This window comes from Lepidochelys olivacea, assembly GCF_965140295.1.
Source record: "Lepidochelys olivacea isolate rLepOli2 genome assembly, chromosome: 4".
In the NCBI taxonomy this organism is placed as follows: Eukaryota; Metazoa; Chordata; order Testudines; family Cheloniidae; genus Lepidochelys; species Lepidochelys olivacea.
In genome coordinates this window covers 15,679,639-15,706,402 of record NC_140414.1, presented here as the reverse complement: position 1 = coordinate 15,706,402, position 26,764 = coordinate 15,679,639, and the positions used below count along the sequence as shown (strand labels likewise).

The 26,764-nt window shown below is 42.0% G+C and overlaps 1 protein-coding gene across 5 annotated transcripts in view; it reads left to right on the top strand.

Moving 5' to 3' along the window:
• Positions 1–26,764, top strand: part of INTS10 (integrator complex subunit 10) — a 43,629-nt gene that overhangs the window by 14,539 nt on the left and 2,326 nt on the right. Inside the window, exons 9-17 of one of the 5 annotated variants that reach the window (XM_084626801.1) lie at positions 5,736–5,869; positions 6,394–6,559; positions 7,260–7,342; positions 11,285–11,440; positions 13,471–13,579; positions 14,219–14,298; positions 14,836–14,998; positions 16,783–16,876; positions 25,964–26,041. In XM_084626801.1, coding sequence (XP_084482927.1) covers positions 5,736–5,869; positions 6,394–6,559; positions 7,260–7,342; positions 11,285–11,440; positions 13,471–13,579; positions 14,219–14,298; positions 14,836–14,998; positions 16,783–16,876; positions 25,964–26,041 — 1,063 coding nt within the window. The remainder of the gene's footprint in view (positions 1–5,735; positions 5,870–6,393; positions 6,560–7,259; positions 7,343–11,284; positions 11,441–13,470; positions 13,580–14,218; positions 14,299–14,835; positions 14,999–16,782; positions 16,877–25,963; positions 26,042–26,764) is intronic. The other 4 variants (XM_084626803.1, XM_084626802.1, XM_084626805.1 and 1 more) reach the window with 4 other exon arrangements.

Here is a 26,764-nt window from a genome sequence, read left to right as displayed (position 1 = left end):
GCTTTAGAAATTATTTCCTCTAAAGGTAAATGTCTTAGATACAACCCACAGGTCGAGATTTAGGCTGGCATATCTTCTAATGCTGTATTTAAGGCTGAGTTCCAGCTTGCATTCAGTCTCTCTCTTCTCTTTTTACTATTGCTCATATCATCAAACTTACTTTCTTGGAGCTGAAAATTTCCAGTTTGCTTTTGGTCTAGAGATGAGTTGGAAAACTTGCACAAAATCAGTTGAGCTGTTCAAGTTATCAACACATGAATAATATTTTCCTCCAGATGGCCTATTGAGAAAATTTGCTTATGCATAATTCAATAAAAGCTGAAGCTAAAAACTTCAAATGTGGCTTGTTTTATATAGCTTATTCTGATTTAGGGAATAAGATGGCCTTGAAGAAAAATGTTAATTTTTTTAAAGTAATTTAAAAGTTGAGTGTTTAAAATGTGAATCTTGCTATGTTTCCCCCCTCACTCAAATCTAAAGCTAGAGTATCTCAGAAAAATCAGGGTGCTCTGAATTGCTTGTGCTTGGATTGATCTAAATTCTTAGACATGGCCCCAAAGCTGAAGGAGATGGTGTAAGCCCTAGTTTGAGTGGTTTTTGAAAGGCTGTGTTTGGGAGTTATCAAGCTATTTGCTTCATATGAAGGATTTTACAAGTCCCATTAGCAATGTTTATTCCCTCCTGTTTTCTTTAATCCCAAAGAGATTCCTTGCAAATATTAATGTCTATTAATATTGAAAAACGGGGCACTCATAAGTCAGGAAATGTATAGTTAATGCTGAAAGTCCAATTTAAATTGTCTCTAATTGTACTTATGACTTTCATTCTGGACTCTTGCTTGATATTATAAACTATTTAAGTAATTATATATACAATACAGCACAATCTAGAATTTCTTAACAGCTTTACATAAAGTAAGCTATAGTACATAAATCAAGCCAGGACCATTCTCCCAGAATCCAACGAATCTGTCCTTTGTTGCTTCAGGTGCCTTGAATCATAGAACTGGAAGGGACCTCAAGAGGTCATCTAGTCCAGTCCCCTGCACTCAAGGCAGGACTAAGTATTCTCTAGAGCAGTGGTTCCCAAACTTGTTCCGCCGCTTGTGCAGGGAAAGCCCCTGGCAGGCTGGGCTGGTTTGTTTACCTGCCACGTCTGCAGGTTTGGCCGATCGCGGCTCCCAGTGGCTGCGGTTCGCTGCTCCAGGCCAATGGGGGCTGTGGGAAGCAGCGGCCAGTATGTCCCTCAGCCTGCGCTGCGGAATGCCGCCCCCATTGACCTGGAGCAGCGAACCGCGGCCACTGGGAGCCGCGATCAGCCAAACCTGCGGACGCAGTAGGTAAACAAACACGCACGGCCTGCCAGGGGCTTTCCTTGCACAAGTGGCGGAACAAGTTTGGGAACCACTGGACTAGACCATCCCTGACAGGTGTTTGTCCAACCTGTTTTTAAAAATCCCCAATGATGGAGGTTCCACCACCTCCCTAGGCAATTTATTCCAATGCTTAACTACTCTGACAGTTAGGAAGTTTTTCCAAATGTCCAACTTAAACCACCCTTGCTGCAATTTAAGCCCATTGCTTCTTGTCCTATCCTCAGATTAAGAACAACAATTTTTCTCACTCCTCCTTGTAACAGCCTTTTATGTACTTGAAAACTGTTATCATGTCCCCCTCTCAGTCTTCTCTTCTCCAGACTAAACAAACCCAATTCTTTCAGTCTTCCCTCATAGGTCATGTTTGCTAGACCTTTAATCATTTTTGGTGCTCTTCTCTGGACTTTCTCCAATTTGTCCACATCTTTCCTGAAATGTGGCACCCAGATCTGGACACAATACTCCAGCTGAGACCTAATCAGCACGGAGTAGAGCAGAAGAATTACTTCTTGTGTCTTGCTTACAATACTCCTGTTAATACATCCCAGAATGTTTGCTTTTTTTGCAGCAGCGTTACACTGTTGACTCATATTTAGCTTGTGATCCACTATGACCCCCAGATCCCTTTCCACAGTACTCGTACCTAGGCAGTCATTTTCCATTTTGTATGTGTGCAACTGATTGTTCCTTCCTTAGTGGAGTACTTTGCATTTGTCCTTATTGAATTTCATCCTGTTTACTTCAGACCATTTCTCCAGTTTGTTCAGATCATTTTGAATTTTAATCCTATCCTCCAAAGCACTTGCAACCCCTCCCAGCTTGGTATCATCCTCAAACTTTATAAGTGTACTCTCTGTGCCATTATCTAAATCACTGATGAAGATATGGAACAGAATCGGACCCAGAACCCATCCCTGCAGGACCCCACTCATAATGCCCTTCCAGCATGACTGTGAACCATTGATAACTACGCTCTGGGAACGATTTTCCAACCAGTTTATGCACCCCCCCCCCCACTTAGAGTAGCTCCATCTAGGTTGTAGTTCCCTAGTTTGTTTAGGAGAAGGTCATGTGAGATGGTATCAAAAGCCTTACTAAAGTCAAGATAAATCACATCTGCTCCTTCCCCCCTATCCACAAGGCTTGTTACCCTGTCAAAGAAAGCTATCGGGTTGGTTTGATACAATTTGTTCTTGACAAATCCATGCTGACTGTTATTTATCACCTAATTATCTTCTAGGTGTTTGCAAATTGATTGCTTACTGGGTATAGAAGTTAAGCTGACTGGTCTGTAATTCCCCAGGTTGTCCATATTTCCCTTTTTATAGATGGGCACTATATTTGTCCTTTTCCAGTCTTCTGGAATGTCTCGTATCTTCCACGACTTTTCAAAGATAACTGCTAATGGCTCAGATATCTCCTCGGTCAGCCCCTTGAGTATTCTAGGATGCATTTCATCAGGCCCTGGTGATTTGAAGACATCTAACTTGACTAAGTAATTTTTGATGCGATGGGCAGGGAGAGAGAGGGGGTGTCTTGGGGTTTTTGCCCCTCCTTTTTTATAGTTTCATTTCCGCCATTGAAAAACGTTTCGAGCTGGGTACCAGCAGACACAAAGTTTATGGGGAAGGATGTTCCCAGCTTCTTTTATTTCTCTTCCTGCTTGATGACTCTGTTTACTGCTTAAATGCAAATTAAGCAGAGCATACATCCCTGTGTTTGAGAGAGAATAGTTTGCCAACCTCAGTTTGGAATGTGTTACTAACACCCTACAGTGGAATCTTATAACTTTGCATACAATGTTGTCACACATATTTTATCAGGACAATAATTACCAGCGAATTACACGTTGTCAAATGATACCTCACAAGGTGTACTTTGTACAAAGATTATTACACTTGTATGTAGGGTGTGGACATGGATATATTCTGTCATAGTTGTACTAGTAGGAAAGGCCACTCTAATACCTTAAGATTGTTCTTGCCAGCTGTGTTGCAAAAGAGACCTTTTTTTGTAGGGGGGCTTGTTTGTTTGCTTTTCATGGAAGGTGCTCAGATACCACAGTGATGGACAACCTCATAGAAACCTAGGTATGTCAGAGTTGGGTCCTCCCAGGAGCTCCTTGATGTCAGGGGTAAGCGATTTGAGGAGTGACATAGAGCCGGATCCTCGGGAACAGCCTTTTCTAGGTGGGGAGAGGAGCAGGCCAAGCCCTGCTGCTTCTTGTGTGGAACAGATGGTACTGCCCTGGGTCTTCCAAGCAGGTGAGAAGCACAGAATGAGTCCCCAAGGAGCCTCCTTGGAGTAGAGTTTAGTAGGGTTCAAGAGAGAATTAGACATTTACACAAATAACCTCTGCAGCAACACTTAGCTAGAATAAAAATGGATAAGAAATATAAACCTTCATGTTTTGTATTCATGGGATGTAATCTAGCAGGTTGGGGTTAGGAAGAATGATCCTACATGGGCAGGTTATTGAAGAAACTTACGTCAAAGGGGATTTACACCTTTCTCTGAAGAACCTGGCACCATTCACTAATTGTGTCAGGATACTGGGCTAGGTGAATCATTTGTCTGATCTAGTTAGTACAGCATTTCCTATGACATTGGCGAAGTCACTTACCCTGACTAGGCCACAGTTTCCTAGTCTGCAAAGTGGGGATAATTCTGCACTGACCATACCAGTGTTGTTAGACTTCATCTCTTGGGTTTGTGTTACTGCGGGTGGGTCTGACAGGAACTCGGTAGTTTCAAGATTCTGAGCCTGTTGGATCCAATGGGGGACGTCTTGTGCTGCCCTTGATGAGTTACTTATGCTTCTACAGTCACATCCTATCTGAGAAGAGTTGGTGAGGGAATTCCTGAGGGACTGCATTCTCTCCCCCAACTTGATGCAAGCCTTGGGCACTGTGCTTCACTCTCACATCCTTTCTGGTACTACTGTGTCAGTTCCTGAGCTCAGTAATATATTTTTGTGACATCTCTTGTTGATTTTTGCTGTGCCGTCAAAATACCGGTGGAGTGCAGTGCCATGGGTGTTACCTGCGTCACTGGGGGTTTTTCTCCTCCTTTTTTAGAAGGGAACTGGCTATAGAAACAAGGAAGAGAGCCTACATGTTTCAGCAAGGGAGGCACAAGATGTCTCCTGCTGGATCCAACAGCTCTCAACCTCCATCTATGAGAATTCTCACCAGGTGCATGGACTGGGGTGGCATCTGTTGAGATGTAGATCTTCAGTGAACAACGATTACTTGTAAGTAATCATCTCTATTTCACATGGGGTTGGATGGAGGTTTATGAGATGAGTGAGGAAATTCACATGTCTCTCATAAGCTCTCAGGCTGTCTGCGGGCTTGGGCAGTAATCAATGCTTTGGTTGACATACTTTCAGGATATTCATTTTATGTTTGATGATGCATCGCCTCCTTTCTTGGCAGACAAAGATTTTAAATGGGATGACAGTGAAATAGATTTCCTATTCAGTCTTCCTTCTCTCTGCAAGCATGCAAACCCCTAATACACTGGGGTTTTTTGGGGTAGGTTAAGGTATGAAACACTTTTGGGGTTCCCCTTTCTAAATACTGGCAGCACACTATGGCACATGGAGATAATACTTCCCTATCTCCGTTTTACAGATAACTAAACTTAAGCACCAAGACCTTAAGTGATTTGCCTAGGATCACACAGAAAGTTTGTGGCACAGTTGGAAGTAGAAATCAGATCTTTTGACTTCCATTCCTATTCTTTACCCACAACTAAGCTTCTTTGGAGGTATGGTCATGGGAAGGGGTAGTGGACTTTGGCAGCCAGCTAAAAGTTTGATCCCACACATCTGAAGTCAGCAGGAGCAGTCCATAAGCAAGTTACACTTGAAAATCTTGTGGTAAAACAACTGCATTCCTCTTTTCAGGCTTCAGTGGCTGTCAAGGCTCTGCTCCATTTTCCCGTAAAGAGTTCTTTCGGAATTTTCCTTTGGTTGTTGCTTTTAGGCTGTTGGCCAAATGGAACAAATGACTGGCGTTATTTAATGATTGCTTTTAGTTGAAAGTAAATGATGCTTGGAGACAAAAGACTTAAAACTCTTACATATCTTGTGACTGCTCCCTTAAAAAGGGGTTCCAAGATTTTCTGACAGCTTTGAGCAATTCACCATGACTTCTGGCAGAGGATTCATGACCTCTAAGATATGGCTCCCTTCAAAGCAAGTTTATCATTATCAGGGTATTTTAAACATTGACACAATTCGTTGAATTACTTTCTAATTGTTCTGCACAACATGTGTGAATGAAAACATTTGAAGCAGGCAAATGGTCATTCAGTTCAGTGTAAAGCAAGTTTTAATTTATTTTTGTAAATGTAGGGCCAAATGCTCCAAACCAAGTTCCGCTGGTTCTCCTTGAGGATGTGTCCAGTGTCTATGGTGATACAGATATTGATCGCAACAAGCACATACATAAAAAGAGGAAACTTGCAGAAGGAAGAGAGAAGACAATGGTAACTCCTTTAGACTGTTCAATTCTTAATAGAAATGGTACCGCGTTTGGAATTTAGAACATTAGGAATTTCTGTTCATGACCAAAATATGCAAATATGGAATTACATTGTTGGTAAAAGTACACATTTTAGAAGAATTACATGGGATTTGCAGTATGCCATGATGGTTTTGGATTGACTGAGAAGTTTAAGATCTTACTTGAATAATAAATTATTCTAGTTCAATCTGGATAACAATACCACAATTTGACCATTTATGATGACATAGCACTCAGGATCTCGATAGCTTATTTTTAGAGTAAAATATCAAATTTTTCCACTATTTTTCATTTCTTTTTGCTAAAGGAGTTAGTAATATTTAACATATAATTAATTCTAAGCACAGAAATAGTGAAAAGTCTATTCTGAAGATATTTGCACTGGGATTGTTTGTTTTGAAGCTTATACGCAATGTTGCAGAAGTTCCATAAGATTCCTTTGAAAAACATTTTAATTAAAGAGAGCGAAATGTTTTGTCTATACTGATCCTTAAGCAGAGTTCGGATGATGAAGACCCTTCTGGGAAGGGGAGAAGTCGTCACATCACAATAAATAAGACAGACCTTGCAAACTCTGTTGAAGTACTAGAGAGCTTTAAATTGGCAAGAGAGAGCTGGGAGCTTCTTTATTCTCTGGAATCACTCGATAAAGGTAAGGATGATTGCAGGTGTTTTCTGTGTATGTTTCCTTGTTAGAGCAGAATTGTTTTACTGTTAAAATACAGTTCAGGTATTTCTGAAATTACCCTCTATTTTGGAAGTCTGGATGGTTTGAGATTGGGAATTGAGATAAGAAGCCTTATCAATTATCTTGGAATTTGGTTTATGTGTTGATTTTTAGTATCGTCCATACTTCTGTACTTCTTCACTTGCCTTTCCTTGAAAGCAGCTTTTACTAAGGTAGCACATAGGTGGTAGTAGAAAAGAAGGAGAAATGGGAGAACATAGTACCGAATGGATACCAAAACCTTAGGTATTGTGGGGGTGTTGCTAGTAACCTCCTGAAGATTTGCATGTAACAGATGATTTCCCCAGCAATTTGTTTCTATGAAGATAGTTACTGGGTCTTTTCTTTTCTAATTATAATGTGGTTTTTATTTGTCTTATATTGTTTGAAAAAATACTTCATCTTACAAATAGTACCAGTTAGTTGTATTTAGGTATGTTGAATACTTTGGTCCTGAAGAACAGCATGATAAATAGAAAAATGGTGGATTAGAAATTGTCCTATGTTGGAAATGTTTTTGTTCAGTCTTACTATTTTTCAGTTTTATTATTAGATGCCTTTCAAACCAAAGTTTTGCAATACTTCCCCTCCCATCCTTAAGACTACTTTCTGATTGTTTACACAGAATTCACAAGAATTTGCTTGTCATGGAAGACAGATACCTGGCTTTGGTTACGTATCTTCCTCACGGATATGATCATTTACCAGGTAAATGAAAGAATGAGACTTAGACTTTTGAATAGCCTTTTGACCTAATGGATTTGTGTCATGGTTAGCTGCATCTTTGATCCCTCCTACATTTCTCTCTAGTGCACCTTATCAAGTAGCAGGCCCTGTTTCTTCACTCCTCTCAAAGTGGAATCCCTCAATTCTCCTACCCACAGAGCAGATTCCTGGCCTACAAGCACCCCTGTCTATCAGCTGTTTCCTTAGCAGGCCCAGCTGGGTTTGGCACATGCAAGAGACTTCCTTTTGGAAGCTTTGAACAGTAGGTAAATTCAATCACTCTGAGCGCTGCCTTCAAAAAAAAAAAAAAAAAAAATGTATTTATCCATAGGAACATAGCAATCAGAATAAAAAAGGGTAAAGCAACAAAAGGCTTATATGCATATATCTGACCTAATATTAAATAAAAATAATACCACCTACCTCTTATAAAGCACCTTTCATCAGTAGATCCCAAAGAACTTTGTGAAGGAGGTCAATATCATTATCCCCATTTTTCAGTTGGGGAAACAGAGGCCCAGAAGGGTGACGTGACTTGCCCAAGGTTACCCCGCAGATTAGTAGTAGAACGGGGACTAGAACCCAGGTCTCATGAATCCTAGTCCAGTGCTGTATTTGCTAAGCTACACTTGAGGAAAGCCCATACATCTCAGGTACAGTAACTCCTCACTTAACCTTGTAGTTATGTTCCTGAAATATGCAACTTTAAAGTGAAACAAAGTTAAACGAATCCAATTTCCCCATAAGATTTAATGTAAATGTGGAGGATTGGGTTCCAAGGAAATTTTTGCGGGGCAGACAAAAGGCATTATATACTGTACTGTACTGTGGTTGGGAAGTGCCCCTGGCTTACCCCACACAGGTACAGCCCGCTGCAGGCACTGATGCTAAGAAGCACCTTCACAGCATCAGTGGCAGCTTATACGGAGAAGAACAGGCGCTGACTCTGCTGGGGGATGCTCCAGGCCCGCCTCTTCCATCCCGGCTCCACTCCAGGCCCACCTCTTCCCACCTCCTCTCTGGAGCATGCTGCATCCCCGCTTCTTTTTTCCTCCCCTCCCAGAAAATCCTATGCATTGCCAAACAGCTGTTTGGCGGCACTTAAGACTTTCTGGGAGGGAGGGGGAGAAGCAGAGACGTGGCGCGTCCCTGCTCCTCCCCCTCACTCCCAGTGCGTCCCTGCTGCCAAACAGCTGTTTGGCGGCGCTTAGGACTTTCTGCGAGGGAGGGGAAGGAGTGGAGATGCAGCACTTCCCCGCTCCTTCCCCTCCCTCCCAGGAAGTCCTAAGTGCCGCCAAACAGCTGTTTGGCAGCAGGGAAGCGCTGGGAGTTGAGGGGGAGGAGGTGGAGAAGAGGAACTTGTGCAATGCTCCCATGTAAAGTCGCTGCTCTTCCACAAAATCTTACAAGCAGTGGAGAGAGCAGGCAGCCAAACAACATTATAAGGGAGCATTGTACAACTTTAAACAAGCATGTTCCCTAATGGAGCAGCGATATAACTTTGAAACAACATTAAGCGGGAGGACGTTAAGTGAGGAGTTACTGTATGTCGTCTTCTGGGGACTGGGGTTTCATCTGCTTCCCTGCTGACACTGCCCCACCCTTGAGCTCAGGGCCTCAGGTTTTTATCTACTTAACAGTGCTTTGTTCCATGTGCCCCATCTGAAGCTCCTCCCTCTGAAATCAGTTGTTGTGTCCAGGTTGGTCAAAGACAAAACTTCAAAGGCATTAACACCTATTTTGTCAGTTAAGTGCTGGTGTTTGGGTTTTCTAAAGCCATTGCCTGCCTTCCTGCAGAGGGATGTGAGGGGAACTCCTGCAGGAAAGAACCTTTGAATCATCTAGCCAACAGCATAACAACGATCAAGTAAACAGGAACACATAATAGTCATAAAAATAATAGCCATATCTCCCACAATTTTCTTAATTTACTTGTATTTTGAATGCAAAATTTCAAAATGTTTCAAACCAACCAGTCCTGTGTTTTCCTTTACTTATCTGATTTTTGGTTGACTGAGGCCTTGTCGACTCTAGATGTTTTTTGCTGACATATCTATAGCGGTATAATTATACCAGCAAACTCTTCAAGTGTAGATGCAGTTTATACTGGCATAAGAACACTTCTGCATAACTTACTCCAGTTCCCCAAGATACATAAGCTATACTGGAAAAAACACTTTTATATCCGTATAAGTGCATCTATTCCTTGACTTATGCTGGCATAGCTATGTTACTTAAAAATCACACTCCTAATCAACATAGATATGCCAGTATAAGTTTTTAAGTGTAGACTAGGCCTTAGTGACACAGGGCATTTTGCTGCTCTCTTGCTGTTAGAAATGGTTTTCTTGGAGAAGTTTTTTAATTTTCTCTTGGCAATCTCAATGTAAATAAACATATAACGAAAGTCACCTAATAGTTTCACATGCTTTGGTCATTCCCGCTATTTTAAATGGAAAATTTCAATATCTTTTAAAAAAGAGAGATTAAGAGCATCCTGACAAAGTAGTTCTTGGTCTTTCCCTGTACCCAGGTTTCCCGTAAGACTGCTTAGAGTGGGCCTTGAGTGATGAGGTTAAACTTGACTGAGGTTTGCTAAAAAATGCAGCCGAATCCTCTGTTTGGAAGGGCACCTAGATAAGAGAGCTGACTCCTTGCTTGGTACTGTACTACTTATAGAATCGTAGGACTGGAAGGGACCTCAAGAGGTCATCTAGTCCAATCCCCTGCACACCTGGCAGGACTGAGTATTATCTACTTCCATCTCACTGCAAAGTTTTACAGTGTGCTGGAGGCTTGTCGAGAATGGGATTCCCATAAAATCTTGTCCATAAGCCTTTGGGCAAGGTAAACGTCTTGAAATACATGACTTTTTAGCTTTTGGCATGGTGGCATTGGTAGTGTTTCCTAGGGGCCCTGCAAGTCTGCCCCTGCTGGGTGGCGGTCCCCACAGAAGGAAAAGGTCCCATGACTCATTCCTAACAGTTTACAAGCTAGCTCCCTCGTATCTTGGCTGACATTCTAATGCCCACGACACGGTGAGTTGGCATGGCAGGCACAAGGACTGCCATCTTTGTCTACGGAGTGTTTGTGATATGCTTTGTAAAGTGTTTAGGGTTACTTGGAATGTGCTTGTATAAAATCAGCTGGAGTAGTGTAACTTAGGTCAACTTACCCCAGCAGTGAAGACAAGACCGGAGTCTTGCCCACTCTTGCAGTATAGTGTTTGTTCAGCAAATCACTCTGTTCTTCAGGCAGTATGCCATAAAATAGGCTGGTTTTAATTTTTAAATAACTTAAAATCTGTCCTTCCACTACAGACAAGTTGTATGTCTAATTAGCAATCAAGAGAGAATCTTCCAATCAAACAGGTACAAAAACTGTGTATACAAGAAGATAGGGAGAGAAAGAGACAAGGTTTTCTTTGATCTAGAGTTATTTTACCAATAGTGAAATAAATGACAATTTATCTTAATCAGTTTTGGGCAACATATACCATGAAAACTGAAGACACATGCAATGCTTGACTCGTGCAGATCCATTCCAGTATAGTGAACAGACTTTTTCAGCGGACTTAAATGGCTCCAAAATAAATGATTAGTTAGCTCTTGAGACCATGTTTGTAAATTCAAATTTTAATTTGAAACAGATCTAATTTAAAAATCCAATTTAAATACATATAAAGAGAATCATTGTTTTTATTTTTCTCAAAATTAGGCCTATATCTTCCCTTGTCACTAGCTCACAAATGTACCATTCAAACCCCTCTCTTACTATGTCATAGCTTAATTAGCATGACGTGAAATCTTCGCTACTTGGATAACCTCGGCTTTGGAGACTTTCTAAGGTAGGATTATCTCCTTTATTTCTTTATGAATTGTGTGTGAGAAGGTCTAATGTTCTTTTTAATTACTTTTTTGAAAGGGTCAGTATAAGAAAGCAGTTACCAGCCTACATCACTTAGCAGCTCTTCAAGGATCTCATTCTCAGCAGCAGATCACAGGACAAGGGTCACTACTAGAGAATCAGAGAGCACTTCTCCAGTTAGCTACTTGCCACTTTGCCCTGGGAGAATACAGAGTAAGTACAGCGTACAGGCCCCAATTCCCCAGTCCTTCCCCTCCAGTTGCCAGTCCTCCCTGGGGGTTCCAAGCTAGCTTGCTCCCAGCAGGAGATCAGACATGCCACCTGACACCAGGAGGGCTCTGCATCTCTGCCCATGCCCCCTGAATGCATGACAGAGCTGCCAAATGTGTATCATGTGAAATGCGTTCCGTTTGGCAGCCGTGAATTGGAGTTGGAGTTACTTGTTAAATTAACCTTAATTTTGAATTACCTTCCTTTAACAGTGGGTTTGATAATTGTAATTGCAGCCTTTGTCTAGGGATTCTTACTTTTATTGTTGACATATATGCTTCATCTTAGCTCCACCTTAGTTTTTAGCGCTGATCACATGGAGGTGATTAAGGGTATGCTGGGGTGGAGGAAAAAGAAAAGGAGGACTTGTGGCACCTTAGAGACTAACCAATTTATTAGAGCATAAGCTTTCGTGAGCTACAGCTCACTTCCTCAGATGCATATCGTGGAAACTGCAGCAGGCTTTATATATACACAGAGAATATGAAACAATACCTATTCCCACCCCACTGTCCTGCTGGTAATAGCTTATCTAAAGTGATTTCCAGCACAAATCCAGGTTTTCTCACCCTCCACCCCCCCACACAAATTCACTCTCCTGCTGGTGATAGCCCATTCACTTTAGATAAGCTATTACCAGCAGGACAGTGGGGTGGGAATAGGTACTGTTTCATATTCTCTGTGTATATATAAAGCCTGCTGCAGTTTCCACGATATGCATCTGAGGAAGTGAGCTGTAGCTCACGAAAGCTTATGCTCTAATAAATTGGTTAGTCTCTAAGGTGCCACAAGTCCTCCTTTTCTTTTTGCGAATACAGACTAACACGGCTGTTACTCTGAAACCTGGGGTGGAGGGAATCTCTGGGTGGTGGTGAAGCGGGTTATTGGAAACATAATCTTACTTTTTGGAATACGATCACAGAAGAGAGTTGCCACCTGACAACTCAGCAGACTTGGAGGATCATATTATTTGGCGTGACCTCTTAATGCAATTTAGCTTTGGAATATGTGTTTTATACCTTATTATTGTTACTACTACAGTAGTGCATAGAGGTCGCAGTTAATGTGGGGCCCAGGGTGCTATGCCGGGTACAAATTCACTATTATTCCCTGTCCCAAAAACTGAGGCTTTGTCTACACTGGCACTTTGTCGCCAAAACATTTGTCCTCTAGGAGTGTTTAAAAAAAACAAACACACTCCCGCCCCCAAGTGCGGGTGTGAACAGTGCTTTGTCGGCAGGAGTGCTCTCCTGCTGACAAAGCCGTTGCCGCTCATGGGGAGTGGAAGTTTTGGCAGGAGAGCTCTCTGAAGTGACTTGCCCGAGGTCACATGGCAGGTCAGTGATGAAGCTGAGAATAAAACCCAGGTCACCTGAGTCCCATCCTACACCCTCTCCACTAGCCCATATTTCCTCCCCTACAGATAACTTTTTCATTAGAAATCCTTAGGTTTTTTTAAAATTGATTTATCTGATTATATATCCCTCTTGTACACTTTTATTTCTCAATAAATTAGGGTTTACAGCATTTTTGCAGTGCTATCAGATTGCAGTTTTGACTTTTGGGGAATAACTTCTCTAAACAGGGACTGAAAAAGCCTTATTTTTATTAAAAACTTCCAGAAACAGTGAAAACAATTGGAACTCTAAAAGTAAATTTATTTTAAATTACCAATGGACTATTCTTGCACTGTTGAAGTAAAAAACACTGTGAAAGAACTAAGCATCCACTGTTAAAGGGGGTAATTTCATCAATTCATATGACATCTTTTTCCCTTTGTCCAGACAAATTAGATTACTTTGTCCACTAACCCATTATAGATTATAAATTCTATTAGATAGAGATCTTCTGTGTTCCCATTTCTGCTGCCTACTGCAAGAGTTCTAATTCACTGTTCTGTTACTGATAAATTTGGATTTCGTTTTAAATTTAGAATCTCAGGATTATTCATCTTTTTATATTTTCTCTTGTAGTTGACATGTGAAAAAGTACTTGATCTGATGTGCTACATGGTACTTCCCATACAAGAAGGGGGTAAAACACAAGAGGAGCAGCCTAAAATGAAGTCTAAATTCAGGAAAGGTATGGGGATTTTTTGGGGTTTTACTTCCAACTAGCTGTCTAGAGATACCTTTGGGGTGGAGGAGGAATTGTGAGATTCCCAGTGACGTAGATTGTAGTAAAATCCTTACACTCTGCTCTGGACTATGTTGCAATATGCATATTGTATGTCCGTTTCAGTCACTTATATGTGCACTAAATTTTCACAGTTTTCCTTATGTTGCATTGTAGCGTGAAAGCTCTGATGTTAATGGGAGAACACTGGTTTCACTCTGACCCAGTATCACCGGACAAACCTGATTACAAAATACTCTAAGCATTTCACCCAGCTTAGTTTTAGGACATACTTGTCTATATCCTAAAGAAAACAAACTGTACATTAGTACTGTGGAAAGAGATGGTGTTCCTTATCCTCCTTTGTCTTGTAAACGTCTTGTCGTCAACGTCATTTTACTATGTAGCAGAATACACAATCCTAGCACAAGAAAGGAGATAAGAAGACGGGCTTTTTAAAATTACTTTACACTTTAATCATTCTGATTGAGGCATGGGATTAGGTAACTGCAGGTTTGTGCCTCCTTTTTCCCATTCTGACTTTTAAATCAAAATGATAGGATTATGTGACATGCATAATTATGTAATATAATTTCTCTATTACAGGTTCTGATCTAAAACTTTGGCCATGTACCAGTAAAGCTATTATGCCATATTGTCTCCATTTATTGTTGGCTTGTTTTAAGGTAAGTTATTGTCAATGCTCCATATGCTATGCGCATCTTAGATCTAAATTATGCTGCACTGTTCCTGAAATTATGTGGCAATGCCCCCTCCTTGTCCACATCTAGTATAGTATCTTGGTGATAGTATCTTTTGTGCTACTCATTTAATTTGGCAGTCAGAATGGATAGAGGTTTTGGCAGCTGGATGGGGGACCACTGAGGCTTTTTGTACCCAGGAAAACGTGACATGTTAGTACCAGGGGACAGTTTGTGCACTTTGTATTGGGAGGGAACTAATATCCTCTTTCCTTCTCCTATTTGGCATGGGCAGAAGTGACTAACTTAAGAGGAGAAGTTGAATTCCCCGTTTCCCCATACTAGCAACCCTCAACGACAATTAGCTGCCCTCCCCCTCATCCCAGTATCTTGTTGTGCTTCAGCAATGATTAATAAGTGCGTAGTCTCGGCCACCACTGTTAGTTTTGGACACTGGGTGTAGTAATCTGTTGTGATGTTACTGATTCATACACTGTGAGTCTTTTTTTTCTTTTTTAATAGCTGAGAGCTTTCACAGATAACAGGGATGATATGGCTTTAGGTCATGTGATCGTGTTGCTTCAGCATGAATGGCCAAGGGGGGAGAACTTGTTCCTGAAAGCCATCAACAAAATCTGTCAGCAGGGAAACTTCCAGTATGAGAATTTTTTCAACTATGTTACAAGTATCCTTTTTCCTATTAAATAACTATCCGTGCAGCAAAAAACAATGCAGAATCCTCTGTCATCTAAAACCATCAATTAGGTTGTAAGGAATAGTCATTTATGAAAATATTTATCTGCCTTCTCAAGAGACCAAATTGTGCATTTATTTATGTGCCATGCAAACCTTTTGTAATCTGTGGGAGTGCATGAAGTGTAAATCAGAGTAGAACTGGCTATAAAATGGATGTGTGATTGCTGCTGGTACTGGAGAATATACATCCCTACGTTGCTGTCACTCCTCAGTTTAATAAAATGGCAGTTGCTTGTGCTTTACAAATAAGTCTCTCAGCACTTCCATTACAATCAGGAGTTACGCTGGGCCATTATGCTGGAGTTTTTCAGCTATGCTCCTGGGTGGGAGCAGCAAAGTGAAAATTATCCACGCCTCAGAGATCCAAAATCTTGTCACTTTCACTTTGCAGCTGTTTGCAGATGGTGGGTGATATTTTCAGAATTAGGTGTATGCACATTCATACAAAATATGTCTGATTTATACATACAAATGTCAAATGTGTGCGTAAATTAGGTATGTATATGCATATACGGTCAGCTAAGTGTATAACTAGACTGGTATCTAATTGCAATAATTATTAAATGAGATGGGTCTAACTACAGTTGTGGACCCCCAACTAAAATTTTGTTCTTCTGTGCAGCAACTGTGGGAGATGTTAAGGGAAGAAACAAGGGCAGTGGTTTTCAGCCTGTGTTCTGTGGACCCCAGGGGGTCCGCAGACTATGTCTAAGATTTCCAAATGGGTCATCACCCCCATTTGACATTTTTTAGGGGTCCACAAATAAAAGAAGGTTGAAAACCACTGAATTAGGACATAGGAATTGAGAAGGAAGAAAAGGTAAATCTGAAGAAGAAAAAACACACAAAACAGAGAGAGAATGAGGTGAGGGGGAAAAAGTTAAGACGATGGTTGCAAAAGGGCTAGTATGCACCAATACAATGTGGCGTCACTTGCTTTTCAATCCCAGTCTGACTACATTTACTTTGATGCCATGTTGCACAGAAAAAAGAAAGCTTTTCTGTCTTTCTTGTGCATATGTGGTGATCCTGACTTGTGTGAGTGCACTGTACCTTAAAAATATCCGTGAAATATTTGGAGGCCTTCAGTAATGTGGTAAGTGTGTTTAAACCAGTGGTTCTCAACCAAGGGTATGCATATCCCTGGGAGTACGTAGAGGTCTTCTAGGGGGTACATCAACTCATCTATATTTGCCTAGGTTTACAATAGGCAACATAAAAAGCATTAACAAAGTCAGTACAAACTAAAATTTCATACAGCCAATGACTTGTTTATACTGCTCTACATACTATACCCTGAAATGTAAGTACAATATTTATATTCCAGTTGATTTTATAATTATATGGTAAAAATGAGCAAGTCAGCAGTTTTTCAGTAATGGTGTGCAGTGATACTTTTGTATTTTTATGTCTGATTTTGTAAGCAAGTAGTTTTTAAGTGAGGTGTAACTTGGGGGTAAACAAGACAAATCAGACTCCTGAAAGGGGTAAAGTAGTCTGGAAAGGTTGAGAACCACTGTGTTAAACTACCAATGTTTTATTTGTATATCAAAGAACCGTGTGGTACAGATAACTTTGCCTTATCTCTGGCTGGTCTTTCAGCAGGTATAGTGTTGCTTCAGTCTTCATTTTTTTTTTGGTGAGATTGCTTTGTGAAGATCTGTGTTTTATCATTTTTTTTCCCCCCTATGAAGTCCTGAACCTTTTCTACAGACATTGATATGCTGGAGGAATTTGCCTATTTAAGAACACAAGAAGGAGGGAAGATTCATCTGGAATTGCTGCCAAATCAAGGAATGTTAATCAAGTAAGGGGAAAAAAATATTTGTTTTCTATTTCAAATGATCTGAAATGCATTCTGGTTGTCTGTTTGATTTATCTGAGCTTATGGCTAGTATGTTTGTGATACAGTATTTCTAACATGTAGGAGGTCAAACAAGGCCATGGATTTGTGTCTCCCCACCAAATTCAGGGTTTTTTGGTGCACTTCAACTTTAAGCTTGTCTAACTGCATTTTTTTGAATTGTGTTGCACTGGAATAACTGGTATTGACAGGCTACTGTATTACTTTTTCATTCTGAAACTTATACTGTAACGGTATTCTTAATTATTTAGGCATTAGGTAAAACATATTAAGAACTATAATTACAATTATTAAGGGGAAGCTCCCTTTTATACAGTTATGAAAGCTCACATGGAGCTATGTATAAATTACAGTCGGAGTAAACTTAATTAAACCTCTGCCTGGTTTTCATCTCATCTGAGCACATAAGCTAAGCAGAGTCAGGCTTGCTTATTACAAGGTGCTGCAGGAAATCATTTTGGTAAGTCAGTAGGAAGCAGACTTCCTTTTGAGTCAGACTAGACCAGTGCCCTCAGCAAGGTCTTGGAGGCAAAAGTGTCTTTGAAGATCTAGAAAATTGGTCGTAAAGAGCCACTGGCATTTTTACAAATGTTGAGGTGTTAAACCTTGTGTCCTGGCCAAGTTCCAATGTTTTTAACAGTATTCTGGCTACTAATATTCCCACTACTTACGGGCTAAGGTTTTCAAAAACAGGAGCTTACAGTTAGAGTCTTGAGTCCATATTTAGGTTCCTTAGTACGTCTGGCCTGACTTTCAAAAGTGGTGTGCGTTCACTAGCTCCCATGGAAGTCGTGGGTGCTTAGAACTTACAAAAACTCCAGCCACACTCTGTGTGTGTCTGTGTGTGTCTGTGTGCGCGCAAATGTGCCCAGCTATTTGATGGCGTCATCATCAGCCAGGTGGAGAACTGACAGCCTGCTGTCAAAATAAGTCAGTGGGCACTCGTCAAGGATATGCAACATAGTCTGAAGTTGACCCAGCTGTATCGCAGATCATTATAAAAACCCCATTTAAAGAGCTTTTGGCGTTTAAATACGCACTTAGGAGCCTAACTTTAAGCTTCAGATTTTGAAAACCTTGGCCATGACATTTTTCACTCCTCTTCCTAAACTATTATGTAATAAGTTGACTATTTAACAGTATATCTGTGGTGCTGATCTTCCTGGTCATGGTTATAAAGCTACTCAAAAGTGATGACCTTTATGATGCTGCCAGTCTGGAGAGCAGTGCCAAGCATGGTACTGTAAGGGAGAGACCATGCTTTACAGATATATAGGGAATTAGAAAATGTAACACTGAAGACCTAGGCTACCTGAGAACTTTCTGGGCATTGCTTCATGTTAATTACAGTAGTTTAATACCATTTTGTTGTTCTTTCTGTCCTTTCTTATTGGGTAACCATTATGCTCAGTGTTCTAACTGCACCAGCCAGGAAATAAGAGAAAAGCATTGTCCATTGCAAGAGAGAGAATCTTCCTAGTTGGCCTCCTGTCCAGGTAGTACTTTGCCTCCTGTATCATGGAAGCAAACAGGTACAGATGCCCAATTCCTTTTGCCCCACTAATCCTTCCTCTTTCTGGATCCTGACCACTCCCCACTCTGATATGTTTGGGCTGCACCTTTCTTCCAGGAGGCACAGAGGCTACAGAATTTTTCCACATCCCCAGCAGTTCTGTGCCAGATTGTTTGCTACCAGCCAACAGAACAGAACATCAGCTCAGTTCTCCTATCGTACCCCGGTAGAGCTTGGCAGTATCCAGGCAGTAGTAGGTGGTTTGTATTCATCCTAGCTGTCCCTTCATCTGACTCAGTGGTTTCAAGAAAAGTCTCCATGGACGCTCTGCATCTTTGCTTCTTACCTCACCTGGCAGTAAGGTGACCTCTTCCATATAAGGACATCATCATACTTGTGCTTAAAAAGACTTCTGTGATGTTTTGCAGCAACAACCCAGACAGATCCCAATGAGCTCTTTCCTCAGTACTGAATGTGCTTATGGGCCCAGCACTGCAATATGGGAGACGTATCCCAAAAGCTACTTTCTTACAAGGTGGCAGTTTTAGTTGGTGTGACTTGGGTTAATTGTTTCTTTGCCTTACGTTTAGTTTTCCCTAGATGCTACAGTCTGGCCTACCCTCAGAATTGGTTCCCAAAGGGAATCCAGGGTTCCACCTTGTCTACCAGCATTTTGCCCAGAACCTTCCACTTCCCTTCTGAGGAAATTATATTCCTCTTGGTCATGGGCTTGCCTGAGCCAATGGAGCATCTCACAGACTTACCTTGTCTTACAGAAGTCCCGTTAATACTCACTTTAGGCTGATCTTCCTGGGCCCGGCAATCCACAAAGTAAACAAAACCATTTCATTGACTGACAAAAGGCGCAGTCAGCCAGGTTCTGACCAGGCCAGATTTCTTGGGTTAAAATGGGGAGATCCTTCTCCACTCCCAGCTTCACCCAGAACTGGCCCCCGGCAGAAGCAACCAGGGTATACTAGGCATTTGCTGCTCCCTGCTGTGCCCTGACTGGTTCCTACGAGCTCCCAGCCTTTTTTGCCACTGGAGAACTGAACATTCATTGGTCTTACCTGCAGCTGATGGTGGGTGACCTTTCTAGGCAGCTCCTGCAGGACTAAAAGCTGTGCTCTTTCCCCCCCCCCCATCCCCCCAAAATGACACACTGGGGTGCTCCAATGTGGTGGGGTCTTCAGCAGGGAGCAGCAAATGCCTGGTACACCCTGTTACTCTTCTCCTGAGCTCAGGAAAACAGGCTACTATTTGTGTACTTCAAAGGCTGCAAAGAGGGCAGTGTAGCTTGGAAGACCTTGCTGGCCGTAAGGATAAAGGATTATAGCTGGCGGGTTTATAATTTAGGCTGGTAAAATTCATATGTTTGTCACATTCCACTCTAGCCCATAGAGATGAGATGGGGTAGGGGTGCTGAGCTGTGTGCCTCTTTCATCTGTGGTGAGGCCCCCTAGTGGTTTTTACATACATTCCTTTACTGCTGTCACTAGATTATCTGCAGTGACATCTGACTTCAACCATTCAGTCGAATGGCACTTCAAGCTCCCCTGTAGATAAACCTTCCTTCAGAGTTACACTGTTTTCTATGTCCACTGAGCGTAATGGTGACCTGTTAGGATAGGAGAAAATGAGACTGTATGACAAGGAAAGAATTACTAACTTTAGGCTCCTATTTCCCAAAATCTTGTCCTGAGAATAATACATTATAAATGGCAGTTAATTGCCTATCACGTGGTTTTGTCACCTTGACTTGAAAGTAGATTTGTTTTTTCTTTACTCCTCAAACATATTTCTGAGTAAAATTTCATTCCTAGTGTAAACTGAAACAGATTTTTGTTATAACTTTATTCAGATTTCTACACTTAACTCTAGAGTTTATCCAAACATTACCATCTTGATCTTGTGGTTTTTATATTTCATTTACCAAATTTGAAAGAATGAATTACAAGATCCTCAGAGTTTTCCTTTATTGTATTGGCTGTTCACTAGTCAGTATTTTAATATTCTCAAACTAGCACAAGCTTGGGAAATACTTCTAATTTAATATCAGATAGCAAGAATCAAGTTTCTAAATCTGGAATATGCCTGGAATGTCTCACAGTTTAACAGGTTTTTGATTGGGTATATCAGCTGTCATTTGCTATACAAAAACAAAAAAACAAGGTACCTCTTGTTAAAGTATCTCACTTCCATGGCAGTACTTCGCAGTTTGGTAGAAATACAGGCATGTATTAAGGAGTGTGTATGGAAATCATTACTGTTTGTGTTTAAAAAATATTATGTACATGCACAACCGCCGTTGCAGTCTTGTGGTGATGTACCTTTAGGCAGTCAGATTGCAAAATTTGGTATGCCCTTTAACGTGTATCACTTGGTGCATGCATTTAGCCCTGATTATGGCTTCCTGTAAGCAGCAGTGAAGTAACAGGCAAAGAGAACCGGTTTCCAGTCCTGCCCTGCACAAAATACTGGATCAGATTTTCAGCAGTGCTCAGCACCCAGCAGCTCCCATTGTCCTGATGTAATTTCTCCCTGTCCTCAATGTCTTCTTAAAAATCTGACCCCAGTTGTGGGTACAGAGCACTTTTGAAACTCTGTCCCACTAGTTTAACTAATCTTTGTGAACCAATTATTTCAGACCATGGTGGTCTAATTTTGCTGCTACTCAGCAGAAAAGTAACACCCGCCCCGCATTCTCCCTCTCTCTTCCTTTGAATGACTTGACTGACTTTTTGCATAGCTCTCCATCCCCCTGCATTAGTAAATGATAAATACTGGCCAGAATGTTCACGCTTGCAAGCCTGAAGATAGGCACCTATGTCCATATTTAGGCACCTACTATTGCGTGGCCTGGTTTTCAAAGGTGCTGAGTAACTTCAGCTCCTAGTAATGCTAAGGCAGGTGGTGGATGCCGGTCATTTCTGCAAATCAACCTATTTCCTTAGGTGCCCGGATATGGATTTGGGTGCAATTTTCAGGTACTCAAGTTGGAAAATTTTGACCACTATTTCTAAACCAGATTTCTTAAGTCTGGTCAGGTGGGACATGGCATTTGCTTTTGTTAGCCATCTTGAGATTTGGATTCTCTGCTTGCTGTGGATCACACATGTGCTATGGACATGTGACTTGTCAGAGAGGGTATGAACCATCTTTCAGCTATAACAACCTGTGGTAGCTGGTCGATAGCCAGATGACCAAGACTTTACAAGAGACTGCCCCACACCCCAGGCCAGAGTATTTTCTTGGTGTGTGAGCCCATATCAAAAGGGAGAAGGTTTAAAAAGGTATATAAGTGGGGGGCAAAATGCCTAATGTGCAATTCACGGGGCTAGCATTTGGACACTGACATTGGCACAGCAGCTCAAGATGCTAATCTCTAATACTTTGGTTTTCTATTTTAATTTGGAATGACGAAGGAAAGGCGATCCATGTACAAGTTGCAAGATTCTTATGTGTCACATTAATGCTGAAATGTACAGAACTTCACTGTTCAGAAGATGGCCACCTGGCTTGGGCTCAGCACGAGTTCCCTTAGGTCAAAGTTCTAAACCACTGGACCCAGCTGAGATGTGTCTTGCCACCACTACTATGATACTTGGCTGCTTCCTGTGCTCCTGTAATTAATTCCTTTCTGATTGCAGTCAGTGAAAAGCTCTTGGGGACAGTGACATTTCTTTGCAATGTGTCTCTGGATGGCTTCTGCCCCTCACAATATCCTTTGTCCTGGTGTATATTTTGACTGCCACTGAGGCACAGACTTGCAGTGGTGTCCAGGTTGATGTCCCCAGGGCTCATGCCACCTTTACTTGCTCTCCTTCAAGCATCTTTTGGAGGCCTCTCTGCATTATCACTCCCAGGGCATGGAGGTCACTTTCTGCAGCACCTTTATTCTCCTGTCCTTTCCCTGACTGACGGTCTGCACTTCTCCCAGGAGCACTGAGGCAGGACCAAGAGGTTTGGCTGCATGCAGGGGCGAGGACCATCATTCTTGGAATTCTCCAGCGTTTTCTGCCTCCACCCCCTGTGCAGACAACAAACTATGGGCTCCCCATCCTGCTTCCTCTTTATGGACCTTTGTTTATCTGCCCACAGGCTGTTGACCTTAGTGGAGTTTTGTGCCATGTTGCTTCTTATCCACTGGAGCATTTCTTGACATCAAGCCTGGGTATTGTAACTATTGCTTGATACATTGAGATTTTTGCTCAGCACTATTCTGGAGACTTTTGACTCCTTCCCATGTCTTTCAGGTGGCAAAGCAAACCAGTAACTTCAAATATTGTTGTGTGGTCATGCTGTGTGTCTCTTAGACATGCATGCCTGGAGTCTAGAAATAAACTGGCTGAACTGTCAGATGTGCTCACAGATCTAACTATAAGTTCTCAGTTCCTGAGAAGGGCTCTTCAAAGCCCTATTCTGATAATTCTTCTAACTCAGCTACAAAGCTAGCACAAAAAGTCTCAAGAGTCCAAGTCAAGATGCCATTGCAGGCACTGAGACTGTCGGCGTCTCTCTGGAGGGTGCAGATCTGACAGGAGAGATTGTGTAGCTCCCATTCCACTGCACCAAAGTGTGCAGATTAAAACTGTGTCTGATGCCATTCTGCACCAAGACCTCTGCATCCTTGTTGCTTCAATGCACCCAACAAGTGATGCATGACAGAATCCTCATTACGCAAGGCATTGCTTCAACTAAAGTGTTGAGCTTAGTCTCGGTTTTGTTTTGTTTTTTAAAAAGGGCTTTGTTCTCTGTAGCTATGCAGTTGGATCTGGCCACCTCTCTGACTCGTTGATTGCCACATTAGGTTCTGATTCCCCAGCCCTGCTGTCCTGAGTTTGCAGCCTTCAAGTTGATTGCACAGAAGGCTTCTCTTACAAAGTTGCACCTTGTTTGGCTAACAGTTATCAAAGTTTACTCGCAGGATTAAGTTACTTTTTCAGACTGCTACATACAGATAATATCACTTTCCACACGCTCCCTTCAGCAAGTCTTGGAGTTTAACAAGAACCTGAAGCTCCTCTTTGAGTGCAGGTTTCTGTAATGTTGGCCTTCTGGCCTCGAAATGGCACAAGCTGTTGTGCTTGATTATCATAATCCTCTCCTTGCTGAGACACATCCACACAAGCTGTAAGGAGAGAAGATGTGTGGAGTTCCCATGTAGCCAGATTGCCTAAAGCCTGACTTCTGGAGAGGATGAAGGGCTTGGGCATTGGGAAAGGGCATACTTTTTGGAGAGAGAATAATCTTTGGTGGTGTAGCTAAGTTCCTCCTCAAGAACTTAAGCGCCTTAGACAGAAGAATAGCTAACTCAGTTTTCATCAACACTCCAGCTCTGGAACCAGCCTTGCTCATGTCCTAGACTGAAAATGCCAATGCATTTGGCTGAAAAATGGCGAATAGCAAAGGAAGCATCACAGGAATTCATCTGAAGTTGATCGCAGTCTAGTAAGTCTCTGCCATCTGTGACGGACACGATTTTGTGTGTCACTGTATTTTACATAAGCAAGCACAGAGGAACAAGATGTTTCTTTATTCAGAAGCCTTGTAAGTGGGGGGTTGGACACTGCCCACAAGTCATTGCTAGCTTCCTTACTTGAAAGGAAATATACTGTTGCCAGCAGGTTTGACCAGCTTGTAGGAGTCCTTCTGCTGGAAGTAATGGATCAGCCAATAGGATTGTGGATCCCTCGATAATCTTGCTATGACATTTCAGTTGCATGAGGAAGGGCATATATACAGCCTTAGTCAGCAGTACTCTTCTTGATGGTTCCAAGCTCATAGCACTGCAAAGGTGCTTGCACCCTAAAAGCATGAGGAAATGTATCCCACCAGAGTAACTGATAAGTCACCTCTTGTTAAGTTCAGGAGGGACTCTGTGCATTTCTTGTCTTGCATTGAAGTCCAGCGTGTAATGGAATATTCATTAACTAAGCTGCTGAAAGCTCCCGGTGAGACACTTAATAATACCTGTGAGTTCATTACAGGTAGGTAGGGCACTTTTCCCAGGGGTGGTGACGACTTAGCCCACAGAGTGAGTGAACTTTGGGGCCATTGTGCCTGATGCAGTTGTTCAAAGAGCAGGCAACGCTAGCGTTCTGCATTCCTCGCAGACCTGGTGACAGCGTTCTGTCTGAGCCAATCCAGCAGCCTGCCATGGCTTACCCCAGCAAAACCCTTCTCCACAAACTCTGCCAAAGCTCCCTAGACTTTTACTTGGAGAATGCCAAAACCAGCTACTTTTAATTTACATCGATTCAGTATGTACTGGGAAAGAACTCTCTCTCTGATTGTATCTCATTGCTACAGCCTGGCAGGTCTACTGGTGTTCTCCTGCAGGCCACAAGCTCTGCTGTGTGTCCATTCAAGAGATGTGCAAAGCAGCCCCATGGTGCTTTTGGCACATTTTCTGAGCAACATTGCTTCCATTCAGCCTCAGGCCAAAGGGGATTTTGCTTCTCCTCAAGTTTATGGAAACACTGCCTGACATCACGGGCCCCAAAACACTCTTTTCTGTGATTGTGTCCCTTCTTGCATGCTGTTTTCTTTAGGGCAGTATCTTCTCTCTCCACATACCAGGATAAGGTTTGTGTCATTCTTGCTATTAAAGGTATGCAGCGCACAGTTTATTGCTATTTTGGTTGCACTGTTTTTTCTTGAGAGTCATCTTTGCAGCTTTTTTAGTCTCTAAGAATGGGGATTTGCTTTGTTTGGTATCTCTTGTTGGTCTCTGCAGATATACACCTCAGCAGATTACTGCTCCCTGGTGACTCAACATTCTCTTACTTGGCATTGCTGATATATACATTTAAAGAATGTCCATCTATTATAGAGTAATTTTGCCTCCTGCCCAAAAGGAATAGATTACTGGCCCAGCCGAAATTCCTCACTGGGGAGGAAGGAGGGCCCAAAGCTGTCTCTTGTATGTCCTACCACATAGAACATTGAGCTAAGGGAGCTCCTGTCATGGCCATGTGAACAAGCAAATACCTACGAGTAGTAATTTGCTGAGATGTGTATCTGCAGAGAAGAGAGATTACAGGTAAGTAATAATTACACGTGCTCAGTTCTCCATTGCATAGAGGTAAATTGTCTGATACTCCCCATTGTACTGCTTAAAAACAGAGCGGAAATCTGGATCAACAGCGTGTCACCCTTCTCGCTACAGCATCCTCCCTTTTCCCATTCAACTTTCCAAAATGGTCTCCTGCTGCTCTTCACTAAAATCAGTGTTATGGGTGCTGAGGAAAACATCCCAGAAAGCACTGCTGTACATTGGATTGTATTTCCACCCACTTGTGGCATGATAAGCCCTGGAATGGTCTATTGTGGGTGTGCTAGAGTGATGGGTAGAGGGGGCTCTGGCCTTCTCGCCTCCCCTTACTTTAGCTGAACAGTTGGTCGCACTGTGATCTCCCTCCAGTTCTCTTCTGTATCTCTTTCTGGAGAGTTGTTTTGCAGCACAGGGGAGTCAGTGTGGTTTTTTGAATGCTGCTGTTTGCTGTTTTTTAAAGGACTTCTAGCCCTCCCATGGGGTTACTGCAGCAGGAGTTCATACCTGTACTACAGCCCAGCATACAGACTGCTGACAGGTACCAAGCGGAAAAACCCTGCTCATAGTGTGCTGTGTTTTGTCAACATATTTTTACTGCCCATGGTTTTCAGCTCTTTGTTATTCAGTACTTTTATTCATGGTTTTTTTTGTTTTTCATTTGTGCCTACTTTCTTTGGGAAACCATGTTGTACTAGTGTAACATTTATTTTTTTCCATAAGTTGCCAAATGTGTATATGTTCTTCAATTTATTAATCACTGTCGAGTTCAAACAAAAATACAGGGATTCAGATCAGATGATACAGAAGTCCAGTCAACTTACTAAAATGCTTCTCAAGACTTATTACTACCCCATTGGATCTACTTGTAATAACTTTTTTCCTCAACCAAATTGGTTGCAGTTGAGAATTTTCTTCAATGCGTACTTCGCTGTTAAGTCAGAAACACTGGCTTCTGCCACATGCTGCTAGTAATAGTCAGTATTATGAGTTTTGTGTTGATATTTTGTGTTCCTGGTGGCTGATTGACACTGAAAACTTACACTGGCATGGCTACATCTCTCAGGGTGGGGGTGGGTGTGAAAAATCCACGCTCCTAAGAGATGTAGTGAAGTTGACCTAATGCCTGGTGTAGACAGCACTAGGTCAGCGGAAGAATTCTTCTGCTGACCTAGCTACTGCCTTGGAGAGGTGAATTAACTACAGCAATAGGAGAACCCCTCTCATCCCTGTAGCGAGTGTCTACACTGAACCGCTACAGAGG